A 16,616-nucleotide genomic window follows, 5' to 3' on the forward strand; every position below is an offset into this window, starting at 1 on the left:
TCTAAGACCAAAGGACACAGCCTCAGAATAGAGAGGTGTCTTTAGAATGGAGATGAGGAGGAATTTCTTTAGCCAGAGAGTAATGAATCTATGGACTCTATGGACAGTGAATCATTGGCAGCTGTGGAGGCCAAATCTTCATGTACATTTAAGGAAGAGGTTGATAGTTTCTTGATTGGTCAGGGCATGATGGGCTACCAGGAGAAGGCAGGAGATTGGGGCCAAGAGGGAAATTGTGTCAGCTAAAATGAAATGGCGGAGCAGACTCGATGGGCCAAATGGCCTAATTCTGCTCCTATATCTTATGGTCTTATGGCAACCTCTCATTTAACGTCAGCAAGAGCCAGGAGCTGATTATTGACTTCAGGAGGCGGAAACAGGAGATCCGTGAGCCAGTGCTCCTCAGAGATCAAAGGCGGAGAGGATCAGCAACCTTAAATTCCTCAATGTCATCACTTTCCAGGATCTGTCTTGAGCCCAGCATGGAAGTGCAATTACGAAGAAAGCACAGCAACATCTCCATTTCCTTAGAAGCCTGCAAAGATTCAGCATGACATCTAAAACCTCGACAAACTTCTACAGATGTGTGTGGAGAATATGTTCAGTGGTTACATCATGGCCTGGTATGGAAACGCCAAAGCCCTTGAAAGGAAAATCCTACAGAAAGTAGTGGATACGGTCCAGTACATCACGGGTAAAACCCTCCCCACCACTGCGCACATTTCTCTGGTGCGCTGTCATAGGAAAGCTACATCTATCATCAAGGAACCCACCAAGTGGCACATGATCTCTTCTCACTGATGCCATCAGGAAGAAAGTGCAGGAGTCTCAGGGCCCACACCACCAGGCTCAGGAACTGTTATCACCCTTCAATCATCAAGTTCTTCAAACAGAGCGGATAATCTTACTCAAATTCAATTGCCCCATCACTGAGCTGTTCCGATAACCAATGGACACATTCACAGATTCTTCATCTCCTGTTCATGATAATTATTTTTTACTTTTTTTTCCTATTTAATATTTGCACAGTCTGTTGTCTTTTGCACATTGTGTTTTATCTACAATGTTGGGTTCGGGCTTTCATTGATTCAATCATGATTCTTGGATTTGTCCGAAAAAAACAATCTCAGGATTGAACATGGTGACAAGCGTGTACTTCGAGAATAAATTTACTTGGTAAATTTTGAAATCTACAATTAAATCTGTAAATACTCTCTCAAACACACGTGTGATTTGTAATTTCTAAAGGTTCAGCATTTACTGGCTAAGTAATTTGGCTCTGATCAGAATGATCGTCCCATCACTATGACCCCTCTTCTGAGGTACCCCAGCTACAGGAAAGATTCCTGAATCAAACTGGGATCACTGCTTCAAGCGTGCACACACACACACACAGACACACAGCATTGATGAAGTGCTTTGAGGGTTTGGTCATGTATAGAATAAACTGCCTGTGCATGGACTTGGACCCACTGCAATTAGCCAATTGCCACAATATGTCTACAGCAGATGCAATCTCACTGGGTCTCCACTCAGCCTTAGATCTCTCGGACAATAGCAATACACAAGTCAGGCAGCTGATTACAGCTCAGCGTTCAACACAATCAGACCCTCAATTGTAACCAACAAGCTCCAAAACCTGGGCCTCTGTACCTCCTTCTGCACCTGGATCCTCACCAGGAGACCCCAGTCTGTGTGGATCAGAAATAACATCTCCTCCTTGCTGACAATCAACACCGGCAGACCTCAACGATGCGTGCTCAGCCCACTACTCTACTCTCTCTACACCACGTCTGTGTGGCTTGGCTCATCTATAAACTTGCCAATGACACAACTATTGTTGCTGGAATTTCAGATGGTGATGAGGAGGAGTACAGGAGTGAGATAGATCAGCAAGTTGAGTGGTGTCACAGCAACAACCTTGCACTCAGCATCATGAAGACAAAGGAATTGATTGTGGATTCAGGAAGGGGAAGTCGAGGGAACACACACCAGTCCTCATCGTGGGATCAGAAGTGAAAAGGGTGAGCAGTTTCCATTTCCTGCCTGTCAACATCTCTGAGGAACTATCCTGGGCCCAACATATTGATGCAGTTACAATGAAGGCACAACATCGGCTATATTTCATTCGGAGATTGAGGGGAATCGGTCTGTCACTGAAGACACTTGCAAATTTCTACAGATGTACTGTGGAGAGCATTCAAACTGGTTGCATCACTGCCTGGTGTGGAGAGGCCATTGCACAGGATCAGAAAATGCTGCAGAAAGTTGTAAACTCAGCCAGCTCCTTCATGGGCACTGGACTCCACAGCATCCAGGACACATTCAAAAGATGATGCCACAAAAAGGGTACATCCATCATTAAGGCTTCTCATTGCTGCCACCAAGGAGAATGAACAGGACACTGAAGACACTCTCACTGGTTCAGGAGCAGCTTCTTCCCCACTGTCAGATTTCTGAATAGACAAAGAACCCATGAACACCCCCTCAGTATTTTCCTTCTCTTTTTGCACTACATTCTAAATATAATTTTACACATACTAATTGTAATCTGTAGTTTTTATTACTAAATATTGCAATGTACTGCAGACACAAAGGAACAAATTTCACCACATTTCAGCTGATAAACACTTCCTCAGGATTTGCCTTCTCTTTTTGCAATACATTTGAAGTATAATTTTATAAATACTTACTGTAATTTGTGGTTTTTATTCCTAGATATTGCAATGTACTGCTGACAAATTTCACCACATATGCCTGTGATATTAAACCTGATTCTGATACACAAACACACATAGCTGGGCCCAGACACACAACACTCCCACATTCCTCCCTTTGTGACACCCTGCTTGCTCCGTGGCCCCCGGTATGAAGCTCAAACTGTTGCAACACCTGCCCTTTAAATTCATGGCTGAGGCTGTGTTGTGTCTGTTCACTGTTTGAGTTCGATATTAAATGAAGAGCATTGAATGGGAAGGAAGGTTTGAATACAAGAATAAAGATCTCCTCTGAAGGTATATGGGGTCCTGGTGAGAGCGTACATGGAACACTGTGCACAGGTCTGGTCTCCGTCCTGGAGTCAGCCTGTGGGATGAAGGGAATGAAGAGATTTCCCAGATTGATTTAGGAGGTGAGGTAGTGTCCTCGTAGAGATTATACTGACCAGGCCTGTCTCAAAATTAGAGAAATAAAAGGTCGTCTGACTGAGACAGACACAGTCTCACAGGGTATTGACAGGGTAGAGGCAGGAATGATGTTTCCTTTGGCTGTGGTGAGGAACCGGGGTCACAGAATCCGAGTTCACCACAGCACTACTGAGATGAGGAGAAATTTCCTCACCCAGAGGGCGGCGAATCTTTGGAATTTTCTCCAGAAGGTTTCTGAATTCGAAGGACAAATTTTGGGGCTCTGCGATGCTGGGAACGTTGCGCGAAAGTGGCGCTGAGGACAAAGATCAGGCATGTTCTGAGTGAAAGGCGGAACAGAGGCAAAGGGCCGAATGGCCTGCTCCAGTTTCCTTTTTCTAAAGTCCGAGTTTACCTTTGCGCCTGGTTCTCCCTTGACCTTCAGCCTGTCCTTTTGCACAGGGGAGCGCTCACAGCGCCGGAGTTCCATCGGCAGCCGCTGCGGGCCAGCTCCCGTATCCCAGCAGCAGGAAACAGGACTGGGAGGAAACTCCGGACAATAGGCTCCGATCCACGGCGGGGAAAGACCGGGTACCCTCTGTGAGGCTGAAACATCTCACGGAATCTCCGCCCGAATCTTCACCTCCGCCCTCGGAAGGGTTCAAAACTCTGGCCGCTGTTGCAGCCTTTACCCGGGGAACTGCTCCCAATCTCGGGTCTCTCACCGGGTCCACTCGTTCCCGATTCACACTTCGGTCCGCCCAGCGTCCCGCCCACTGACACCCCTCAGCCAATGGAGGCAAGAGTCTCCCAGTGGTGTTTTCTGATTGGCTTTGAGTGTATCCGAGGGCGGGCTGCTGCCGGGAGCTGGAGATGTCAGTCACTGTTTGCTCTCAGAATCAAAGCAAGTTCCCCGATGCTCAAAGTTCAAAGTAAATTTTATTTTTATTTTTTAATTTTTTTTAATTTTTATTGAACTCAAACAAAAACAGAAACACTAAACATATGCTAACAAAGCCAGGGAATCACACAAAAGCAGCAACAGATATATAACTATTAACTTTAAATATACTGCTACGAATGTGCCACAGCTCTGAGGGGCCGAAGGGTATGGGGTAGCCCCCTCCTTTGTGAGAATCGCAAGATCACTATTAAGTCAGTTCAGGGGACACAGGAAATGAGAGAAGGACATGCAGAATCCACAAAAGGGTTGAAATGTGTCCTGGCCTCCGAAAGACGGACCCATTGATACCGGCTATTGTCTCTTGGAGACGGACTTGTGTATTGCATCCTGCACGATGCATCGAAGCCCCCCCCCCCCCCCCCCAGGCAATGAACCGAGGGGGAGGTAGTTGGAGGGATGGCATCATCCCAACCTGATCGACATCTGCGACCCTGTGAGTCAGGATAAAAACAGGGTCTGGGGGAACAGCCCCTCAGACGCACCGGAAGAAACGCTAGCGATCCCGTAATAGCGAAAGCCGGTGGAAGGCCACGTGCGTCCGTATCCATTTGCCCCGGAATCGGTGGCCTTTGCCACGGGAAAACGGTTTTTAGCTAACAACGGGGAACTCAACTCCCAACGACTCTCGAAGGATTGATATCATAAAAAGAGTCGGCAAGTTTTTCTCTAAATCTCTCTCCCCCCAACGGCTGCAGCCTGTATGAACTGAACGAACTATATATTTCCTTCGGATAATTCATTATCCCCTAGACAACGATACAGCTTATTTCTTATTGATTATTATTATACCCGCACCTTTAGATTTAGTATTGACGACGTATAGTATCTGTATATTTGCATTGATATTATTTTTGCGTCTTTTTACTAATAAATACTGTTTAAAAATAGTATCATCAGACTTCAACGGACCTCTATCTTTGCTAGTAAGTGACCCAGTTAAGGGGTACGAAACAATACAAACAGAGATAACCCAAAACGTTGACAGATTTGTACAGTCTTTACAGCTTTCTGGTTATGGGAAGTTTTCAGAGTATAAACATATAGTTTGAAGTCTGATGTAAAAAATATAAATGAAGTTTTCTTATTGCTGTGATTGCATTTATGGATATAAAATTTGCTGTAAATTAACAAAATATTTATGATAAAGAAATGATCCCTATGAGATTTGGTATTATTAGAAAACCAAATAAGACATTTTCAAAACAAAAAGTTAAATCCACGTTAACATATTGATCTATAAATTGACAAACATCAACACAAAATGTTTTAACACATTCACAATCCCAAAACAGATGAAATAAATACTCTGGATATAAACCAGAAAAAGAACAGTTAGTTTCAATATCAGAATTAATCCTTGTCAAATAAACACTGTTTGGATAATATCTATGTATAATTTTAAATAAGCCCCAAATACTCCTCCACCTCAGATTCCCCAAGCGACTATTCCAAAAACTAACAGAGTACATATAAGTCGCCACATACAACTCCTACAAACATACAGAGCAAAGCTACAGAACGGTAACTATGTCTGGATCACTGAAACATCAACCAGAGTGTAGAAGTCAACAAACTTCGCCAATGCAAATAAACAACGAGAACATGAAATAACCGCAGCGGCTGCCAATAGATGTCCGGTGCTCTCAGCGCTCCCTGTTCAATCTGACAGGACAAGAAACAGTGAGGCGCAAAGGTAAACTCGTGTTTCAGAAAATAAGAAATAGAGAAGGTGTGGCCATTCGGCCCCTTGCGCCTCTTCTGCCCTTCACTCAGAACATGCTTGACTTTTGACCTCAGCACCACTTTCCATCACTGCTGAGCCCCAGGATATGTCTATTCAATTTAGAAATCTTGTGGAGTTAATTGCAATGATTCACTGCACTCTGGGTGAGGAAATTTCTCCTCATCTCAGCACCTGCTGAGTTGTCCACGGATTCTGAGTCTGTGACCGCTGGTTCCACACCTTATGGGAAACATCATTCCAGCCCTTCCGCTGTAAATATCCTGTGAGATTGTATTTCTCTAATTCTGAGACAGGAATGTGATCTGTCTCAGTCAAACCACCTCTTATTTCACTCATTTTGAGACAGTCCCTGTACCATGATTTGTTGTGGGAGCATCTCTATGGACAGCAGGTGAGTGCAGTTATCCTGTGTTGCTCCACAGCCTGATGGTTGAGGGCTAGTAACTGTTCCTGACCCTGGTGGGGCGAGTCCTGAGGCTCTTGTACCTTCTACCTGATTGCAGCAGTGAGAAAAGAGACTGCCTGTGTGGTGAGCCTGATCACAGCCGCCTGTATCACCGTCCCCTCTGGCCTGCCCTATCCGGGACCAAAGGGATTGTTGAGAGTAAATGTGGTACTCTGTCGAGTATCACTGTGCTCCGTCCCCTCTGGCCTGCCCTATCCGAGACCAAAGGGGATTGTGGAGAGGAAATGTGGTACTCTGTCGAGTATCACTGTGCTCCGTCCCCTCTGGCCTGCCCTATTCGGGACCAAACGGATTGTGGAGAGTACATATGTTACTCTGTCGAGAATTACTGTGATCCGGGCTCTCTTCCTGCCCCTTATTATTCTTGTCTGTGATTGCACTGCGACAATCTCTGGCCCAATGTCCCCTCTTTCTACAAACCCCGTTTCTGTCCTTAGCCAAATATCCACTTCATCTGCACCGTCCGCAAGATCCTGCCACCCGTTCTGGGTTCTTCGTCAGGACCAAAACTCCATCTCCTCACTACCGGTTCTCTGTGCACACTCTCGCTTTTCCCCAGTCCCTTTAAAGAGTCAATTGCGCTCCATATTCATCAGAATTTATGTCACCCGGGGCCAGGTCTGACACAGCAAATTGAGATTAGTTAACTTAAAGGAGTGGGCAGGCTTTTGTCTGAGACAGTTTAGAAAAGTCTGCACTGCCATCTGGACATATTGATCTATCCAGTGTTTTGCCGGCATTTGACTCTCACGTATCCTTAAAACGAGCTATAAAGTACGCAAGGGATTCTCCTTTTTTCTGTAGTTATCGGGTAAATTCACCAAAATCCGCATGCAGTCGGGCTGTCATTCAAATGGGTTCCCTTTCCTCAGTGACATCAGCCCCTCTGGTGGCTCCCGGTCACCTTCGGGCGTCTGCCTGGGAAAGGGGAACCCACTCCCGGTCCCTGCCCGAGATGTTCCATATATAACCCTGAGGAGTAGCACAAGTACCCGGGCAGGGTCTGGAGAGGGGAACCCACTCCCTGTCCCTGCCCGAGAGGTTCCATATATAACCCTGAGGAGTAGCACAAGTCCCCGGGCAGGGTCTGGAAAGGGGAACCCACTCCCTGTCCCTGCCCGAGAGGTTCCATATATAACCCTGAGGAGTAGCACAAGTCCCCGGGCAAGGTCTGGAAAGGGGAACCCACTCCCTGTCCCTGCCCGAGAGGTTCCATATATAACCCTGAGGAGTGGCACAAGTCCCCGGGCAGGGTCTGGAAAGGGGAACCCACTCCCTGTCCCTGCCCGAGAGGTTCCATATATAACCCTGAGGAGTGGCACAAGTCCCCGGGCAGGGTCTGGAAAGGGGAACCCACTCCCTGTCCCTGTCCGAGAGGTTCCATATATAACCCTGAGGAGTAGCACAAGTCCCCGGTCAGGGTCTGGAAAGGGGAACCCACTCCCTGTCCCTCCCCGAGAGGTTCTATATATAACCCTGAGGAGTGGCACGTCCCCGGGCAGGGTATGGAAAGGAGATCCCACTCCCTTTTTCAATGAAATCAGGTAAAGCCCCTGGTCCGGACGGTTATACTGCTGAATTTTAAAAATCGTTTTCTTCTATACTCGCTCCTTGGCTTTGTAAATTTTTTAAAGATGCGTTAACTGTAGTTAAATAACCACAATCTTTTTATGATGCCTCCATTTCTCCAATTCTTAAAAAAGATAAAGACCCCTCTGAATGTGCATCCTATCGGCCAATATCCTTGCTGAATATGGATTCTAAGATTTTTACCAAAATTTTGGCCACTAGATTAGAAAATATTTTACCTCAAATTATCTCTGATGATCAGACCGGATTTATTAAAAACTGTTATTCATCTTTTAACATTAGAAAATTAACTAATACAATTTTTACTTCTTCATCTGAAATACCAGAATGTCATTTCCTTAGATGCTGAAAAAGCGTTCGATAGAGTTGAATGGCTATATTTATTTAATACGTTGCAGAATTTTAATTTTAGCTTGAAATTTTTATCATGGATTAAATTAATGTATTATAAACCTTTGCCTTCGGTTCTGACCAATAATCAAAGATCTCCTTTTTTTCAGTTGTCCCGTGGTACGAGGCAAGGCTGCCCTTTAAGTCCTCTATTATTTGACATTGCTTTGGAACCTTTAGCCGTTGCCATTCCTGAATCACCTAATATTTTTGGTATTACCCGTGGGTAAGGGACTTACATGTTATCATTATATGCTGATAATTTGTTACTATACATGTCTGACCCTGAGAGATCTAATCCTGCTATTTCATCCTTGCTTGCTCAGTTTAGTAGCTTTTCTGGCTACAAACTGAATTTTAAGAAGAGTGAATTATTTCCATTAAATATGCAAGTTCCTATTTATAAACACTTACCATTTAAAGTTGTCACAGATCATTTTACTTATTTGGGTATTAAAATTACCAAGAAACATAAGGGTTTATTTAAAGTTAGTTTTTTACGTTTAATTGAACGAATCAAGCAACTTGTTACCAGGTGGTCCCCATTATCTCTGTCATTGGTTGGTCGAATTAATACTACCAAGATGATAGTATTACCCAATTTTTTATATTTATTCCAAGCATTACCAATTTTTATAACTAAATCTTTTATTGATATTATTGACTCCAAAATATCCTTGTATGTGTGGCAGAATAAAAATCCTAGATTGAGTAGAAAATATTTACAGAAGCCTAAGAAGGAAGGTGGTTTTGCTTTGCCAAACCTGAGATTTTACTATTGGGCAGTTAATATTCAATATTTAATATTTTGGACACAAGAATCGGTCATAGTACCTTGCCCACAATGGGGATATTTGGAGTGTAAATCTGTACAAGACTTCTCATTGTTTTCTATTTTAGGATCTTCACTCCCTTTTGCTTTATCTAAACTGAATAAACAAAAAACTGATCCTATAGTTAAACATACATAAAGAATATGGTTTCAATTTCGTAAATTCTTTGGCTTGAATAATCAAGCCCTATTATATCTAACTTCTTTTTCCAGCCCTCTTTTATGGACCAAGCCTTTGTGTTATGGAAAACAAAAGGTATAGCATGTTTTTGTGATCTATTTTTAGATAACAGTTTTATGTCCTTTGAACAGCTATCCAGCCTAAAACTCATTTTTTTAGATACTTGCAAGTTAGGAATTTCTTGAATGTTAGTATTTTCTGACATTATGTCCAATGAACATTACAGAAAAAATTCTAGCTCTGAATCCTTGCCAGAAGGGTTAAGTAGCTATCATTTATCATATGATCAGGAAAATACAGCCAGGAGAATCAGAAATAATTCAGAAGGAATGGGAAAAAGAACTTCACTGTCTTATACCCACAGAGCAGTGGGAGAAAATTTTTCAATTAATCAATTCTTCTTCTACTTGTGCTAAACATGCCTAATACAATTTAAGGTTGTTCATAGGGCTCACATGTCCAAGGATAAACTCGTTCGATTTTATTCTTATGTTAATCCAACCTGTGACAGATGTCATTCTGAAGTCGCTTCATTGACCCACATGTTATGGTCTTGCCCCCGTTTGCAAAATTATTGGAAAGATAGTTTTGGTATTATTTCAACAGTGCAACCGCATCCTATTGCTGCAATTTTCGGTTTACCAATGGTGGATAATAGTCGTTTATCCCCCCTCAGCCCGGCGGATGATTGCATTTGTTACATTAATGGCTAGAAGATCTATCCTATTGAATTGGAAAGAAAATAATCCTCCAAATATATTTCAGTGGTTTTCTCAAACTATTTCTTGTTCGAGTTTAGAAAAAATTACAAGTGTTGTCTTTGTCCCTTCAGTTAAATATGAAGAAACAGGGAGACCATTTATTCAACATTTTCATATGAGCTAAACTGACTTTTCCTAAACGTTAGTTTTATTGTCCTTAATTATATGGATGGAGGTGCGGAGTTATTGACGCTACTGTGTATAATTGATATAATGCAATGGCCCATGTCGGTTAGGATTTTTTTCATTTTTTTGGGGGGGAGGGTTTCTTATTTTCTCCATTTTTTGTAACCACTATGAGTTTGGGAGGTTATTATCATCTATTTGTATTTATACCTTAACCTATTAATTATGTACTCTCAAGCTCTTAGTATTCATGTTTCATTTATGTTTGTTTAAAATCAATAAAAAGATTTAAAAAGAAAGGACTATTCTGAGGAAAGGGTGGAATAGGCGCAACGGGCCGAGTGGCCAGGCACGCTCCTGTTACTTATTTTCTAAAGCACGAGTTTACCTTTGCGCCTTGTTCTCCCTTGGTTTTCAGCCGTTCGGATTGCACAGGGGAGCGGTGAGAGCTCCAGAGATCCATCGGCAGCCGCTGCGGGGCAGCTCCCGTCTCCCAGCAGGAAGGGACAGGTTTGGGAGACAACTCCAGACAACAGGCCCCGATCCACGGCGGGGAAAGGCCGGGCGCCCTCCGTGTAGCTGAAACATCTCACGGAATCTCCGCCAGTCTCTTCAGCTCTGCCTTCGAAAGGATTCACGACCTGCCGGTGGTGCAGACGAAACCCGACGCGCAGCTCCCGGTCTCCGGCCTCACTCGGTCCCGGTTCCAAACTCAGCATCCCGCCCACTGACACCCCTCAGCCAAATGGAGCATCCTTCTCCCAACGGTGGTCCCTGATTGGCTGTGAGTGTGGGAGGACGGGCTGCTGCTGGGAGCTGGAGATGTCAGTCACAGTTTTTTCTCAGAATCAAAGGAAGTTCCCCGAAACTCAAATTTCAAAGTAAATTTTATTATCAGAGTACAGATAAGTCACCAGATACAATCCCGAGAGGCATTTTCCTGCGGACATACTTAGAAAAAGTATAGAATAGTAACCATAACAGAAGCAGGCAGTGAAAGATCAGCCAGAGTGCTGAAGGTAACAAACTGTGCAAATGAAAATATGGAGAAACAGCGATAAATAACAAGAGCATGAAATAACCGCAGCGGCTGCTGATGGATCTCCGGAGCTCTCACCGCTCCCCTGTGCAATCCGACAGGCTGAAGGCCAAGGGAGAACAAGGCGCAAAGGTCAACTCGTGATTTAGAAAATAAGAAACAGGAGCGGGCGTTGCCATTCGGCCCGTTGCGCTGTTCTGCCCCTCACTCAGAACATGGCTGATCATTAACCCCAGCGCCACTTTCCTGAAACGTTCCCATCATCGCCCAGCCCCTAAATATGTCCGTTTAATTTAGAAAACTTGTGGAGAAAACTCCAAATATTTACCGCACTGTGTTGGGGAAATTTCTCCTCATCTCAGTCCTGCTGAGGTGATCTCGGATTTTGAGTCTGTGATCCCTGGTTCCACTGCCCAGCCAGGAGAAACATCATTCCTGCCCCTACCCTGTAAATACCCTGTGAGACTGTGTCTGTCTCAATCAGGAAGCTTCTCCATGTGAACCTTGTGTTAATGAAACTGGTGACTGTTCTTTCAGACCAGCAGCTTTGACCACAAGGACATCAGACAGTGGTCAGCACGGAATGTCCTCTAGTTACTGCAGGAGAAGGACTGGATGGACACAGTGGAGAGGTTCCCTGAGCAGATAGCCCAGACCATCTGGCAGAATGTCTCATCACCAGATCTCACCAACAGGCACCGACCTCGCCTGTCTGGCGACGAGAGGGCCCCTCCCAGTCTGATCCTTGCTGCATGCCCGGAGATCACTCCCACAGCGCGCTGCCCCGAGATTACAGCAGTGGAGACGAGAGGGGCCCTCCCAGTCTGATCCTTGCTGCATGCCCGGAGATCACTCCCACAGCGCGCTGTCCCGAGATTACTGCAGTGGAGACGAGACGGTCACTCACCTCTTTGCGGACTGTGGGCTGGCGAAGATCTGTGGAGAAAGATGCAAGGGCCTGTGCCACAGCAGCTGCGTGACAGAAGGCTCACTGATCCTCGGGCTGTTCCCAGGACGCGCAGGAAAACGGACGGCGAGTGCTGCTGGAAGATCATCAACTCGGGGAAAGACGCTGGAAACTTTTTGGCCTGCCATCACATCGAGATGTCCGGAGAGCTGCGGTTCCCAACCTGGGGTCCACGGTTACTGGTATTGGTCTTTGGCATAGAAAATGTTTGGGAACCCCTGTCGTACAGGAATGCTGCCGACTGTCACATTCCAGACTACAGGGACACCATTGGAACTACAGGGATCCTCTACACTGGACAGGGAGAGACCGGGTTGGCTGAGGAAACCTCACAGTTATTGTAGTGAACCACCCCAGGGGGGACACATGGCTTCTCCTTTAAGCGCAGGCCTTCAATCGTCTTCCAGGTGTCGCACTGGGCTTTTTAGAGATGGGTTGGTAGCCATACCGTCAACCCTCATCCGCTCGTAGCCGGGCTTAGACAGTCCATGGCCACGTTTTCTTATCTGTTGCCCGTTTAATGTGTTTTTGATCCCACACTCAACATAGAAATGGCCAGAATTTCCACTGAACACTTCCAGCAAAACCATGTTCATTCCCTGAGTCTGCAGCGCGCGTAGTGGACAATCGCGGTACTGCAGGGGATCAGCAGCTCCCCGAAAGCGAAAGCATTCTGAATCAGGAAGTGCTGGGAGTTAACATGGCTTCGAAAGGACCGGTCGAGAGTTTGAGCGAGGAGGTAATTTGTCCTGTCTGCCTGGATTTATTCACTGATCCGGTTATACTGGAATGCGGACACAACTTCTGCCGCTCTTGTATCACACGGTGTTGGGAAAGGGAGCAGAGAAACTCCTGCCCGGAATGTAGAGCGGTGTTTGCTGACCGCACCCTCAGGGTGAATCGGGCCTTAGCAAATCTGGCTGAAAAATTTCGAAATCTAAGCCTGAATCCGAAAGGGAAGGAAAGTAAACGTCACTGCGAGGAACATGAGGAAGAACTGAAGCTGTTTTGTGAAACGGACAAGACACTGATCTGTCTGGTCTGTGCAGTGGCGGAGGAACACAGAGAGCACCGCTTCAAGCCGATTAAAGAAGCTGTTAAAATCTACAAGGTAAAACTAACGTTAGTTTAATACTTAACACATTTCCTTTCTCCTACATAGCATCACACGAGCCTCCATAACCAACACATCACTCTTTGCAACTTCCGCCATTTCCAACTGGATTCTAGCATCTCTCCGTCCCACAGCCCACCTCCGCACCCCGAACTCTCCGCTCTCTATACGGATCGCGCTCTACGTACTGTATCGCCCTTATCCACTCGCTCCTACCCACTGATCTCCCTCCTGGCACTGACACCTGCAAGCGGGACAAGTGCTACACCTGACTACTAACCTCCTCCCTCGTCACCATTCAGGACCGCAAACAGCCCAGTTCCTCCCGGTTCTTCCATGGTCGATTGTCCTCTCGTATTAGATTCCCTCTTCTCCAGCCCTTTACCTCTTCAACCTGTCCCCTCTCAGCTTCTCACTTCATCACCCTCCCCCACGCTCCCCCTCACGTTGTCTCACCTGTCAGCTGGTTCTCATCCCCAGCCTTTTTATTCTGGCTTCTGTCCCATTCCTTCCCAGTCCTAATGAAGGGTCTCATTCCGAAACACCGACTGTTTATTTCCCCTTAATAGATGCTGCCTGACTCACTGAGTTCCTCCGGCATTTTGTGTGATAATCGGGTTTGATCACCTGCTTTTTTTTATGCATCTTTGTTTCTATTTCCTTCACTCTCTGACTTCTAGGATCAGCTAAAATCTTCCTTAGACTCTCTCACAAAAAAGAAATCAAACTTCCAGGAAAAGGAGCAGCAACAGAAAGAGAAGATTTCCGGAGTTCTGGTGAGGCTTCCTGAGCGGAATTTCTGATATTACTGTCGAGTTTTGCTCCATTTAATGCAGAATAGCCGAGTATCGCAGCTCCTGTGACCTGGGTTCGATCCTGACCTCTGTTGCTGTCTGTGTGAAGTTTGCCTGCTCTCCCTGTGTCCATGACAGTTTCAGACACATTCCAAGGACATGCTGGATGAATGTTTAATTACAATTAACCCTGTGAAGGTGGAGGAGAGTGATGTGAATCAGCTGGGAGTTAATGGGTCACAGAGGGAGAATAAGTTTCAGGAAAATGTGAGGGAAAGGGGTTGACGGGAATGTCTCAGAAGTAGTATGGACCCCAATGGACCGAATGGTCACCGTCATGTCATCAGGAAATACAACACAGCAATGCAGTAAACTAATCTTCACCTTTCATTCGACAGAAACAGTCACACAGCGTTCAGACCCACATCACATCCCAGTTTGCTGAACTGCACCAGATTATCACTGACAAAGAGCAGAGTTTACTCAGGGATCTCAGGGAAGAAGAGAAGAGGATTCTCAACCCAATGGAGAAAAATCTTCTTAAGATTCAAGTGAATATGAGGATTATTCAGGAGGAAATCACTAAGTTAAAGGAACAGATGGATCAAAAAGACGGTGTGACATTTCTCAAGGTGAGGGATTACATTTCAATTTACTTCTGACAAATTGAACTAAATGAAGTGGTATATTTGAACTAAACAAAGCACAGCGGCCAATTCTACCAAATCAATTGCCGCTGCTGGTGTCCTCACACAGAGTGTTCTCCTTGCATGATGAACCTCCAATCACTCCGCTAATGATATTCTAAAATGTTGGAGACAGATATTCGATCCTTTATCAGCAACATACAATATTTAAGCGATGATATTTCGGCATAATTAATCATAAATTAAACTGCAATGAATCGGTCAACAAAAGATATGGCATCTGCCAGTCCCAGGATCAAAACAGCCCAGAACAAAGTACGAATACGTAACTTATTCCCTTCACTTTTACGACGTCCCCACTCACGTGACTGGTTATCGTAATAAACACATAACACAGAATACAATGCAGACAGAAAACAGACGTGTTGCTCTTACACACAGCATTTACAAATGGCAGTAAACTGTTTTTCACCAGACAATTGATGCAACTATTCAGGGTTGTTGTTGTCCCAAAACTGGACTTACACAACTTCTGTACATCCCAGGACAGAATGTAATCTTTTCTGAAATGATTTACTCTGATCATAACACAGAGTTGCTGATTGTGTCCTTAAATACCGCATTAAATATCCTTTAATACTCCCATTAACACCCAGTTCCAGTCACAGGCTGTGAGTGTGTCTGGTGCGGTGGGTGTGAGGGTCTCTTTGTCAATCAGTGGCCATTTGGTCCATCTTATATCAATTTTCCCTCTGCCACAAGCCTCCTGTCACCTACTCACCGCACCCAGCAACAATGCCCCGGACTCCCTGGTCCCTCACGTGTTTATCCAGCCTCCCCATTACATTCAATCTCTGCTGTTCCATTTCAACCACTCCTGCGGCACTGAGTTCCACATCCTCTTCACTAAATTTCTTGTGGGGTTTATTAAAACCTCCTGGCATTTTATCTTTGACTGAAGGTCTCCCCATAAATAGAAACATAGAAACAAAGAAAACCTACAGCACAATACAGTCTCTTTGGCCCACAATGCTGTGTCGAACATCTACTGACTTTAGAAATTACCTCGAGTTCCCCATAGCTCTCTATTTTTCTAAGCTCCATGTACCTGTGTAGGAGTCTTGTGAAAGACCCTGTCGCATCCACCTCCACCTTCATTGCTGGCAGCTCATCTCCATGTACCTGTGTAGGAGTCTTGTGAAAGACCCTGTCGCATCCACCTCCACCTTCATTGCTGGCAGCTCATTCCACCCATTCCAAAACACTTACCCCGGACATCTCCTCTGTACTACTTCCAAGCGCCTGTGTCCTCTCGAGTTCACCATAAATGAAATACTTTTTCCACCTTCGCGCAAGCAAATCCATCACTAATCTTAAATTGTTCCATTTTATCATTCTGACATCTTATCCAGATATAATGCACAGCCTGTCCTGTCTTTCCTGTCAGTTTCATCCTCTCAGTAATGGTCTAACTTTCAGCAACTTTCCCTGTAATTTACCCCGTGGTTCTGTATTGCTGGTGTGTGTGAGTGACTGTGGGAGTGGGAATTTTCAACACCTTGTAATGATTTGGATGAAATTCAGGATGTGGACATTAAGTCCAAGTCTAATCAGATTTGTGCTTTTATTTATTTCAGGAGGAAGCTCATCGAAACAGGAGGTAGGACAGGCTCTTTACTGAAACCCTGTATGGATTTGTAAAATACTTCAAAATTCCAGTTTATCACCAGCAGTTTAACATTTACAGAATCAGTGATGATGTCCAGGAATTGTCAGTGACAGATGAGGCCCTACCGGTTGAAAAATTCGATTGCTTCTATTTGTTGAATACAGTGCTGACAGAAACACTTGATGCCATTAACCGAGGTAAAACTTA

The 16,616-nt window shown here is 44.9% G+C and overlaps 1 protein-coding gene across 1 annotated transcript in view; it reads left to right on the top strand.

The window, feature by feature from the left end:
- LOC140716716 (nuclear factor 7, brain-like) overlaps positions 1-16,158 on the top strand; it is an 85,083-nt gene extending 68,925 nt beyond the window's left edge. Inside the window, exons 4-7 of the mRNA XM_073029528.1 lie at positions 13,142-13,296; positions 13,980-14,075; positions 14,492-14,644; positions 16,153-16,158. Of these exons, the coding sequence (XP_072885629.1) occupies positions 13,142-13,296; positions 13,980-14,075; positions 14,492-14,644; positions 16,153-16,158 (410 nt within the window). The remainder of the gene's footprint in view (positions 1-13,141; positions 13,297-13,979; positions 14,076-14,491; positions 14,645-16,152) is intronic.
- Positions 16,159-16,616: the final 458 nt, after the last annotated feature.

This window comes from Hemitrygon akajei, chromosome 26, assembly GCF_048418815.1.
Source record: "Hemitrygon akajei chromosome 26, sHemAka1.3, whole genome shotgun sequence".
In the NCBI taxonomy this organism is placed as follows: domain Eukaryota; kingdom Metazoa; phylum Chordata; class Chondrichthyes; order Myliobatiformes; family Dasyatidae; genus Hemitrygon; species Hemitrygon akajei.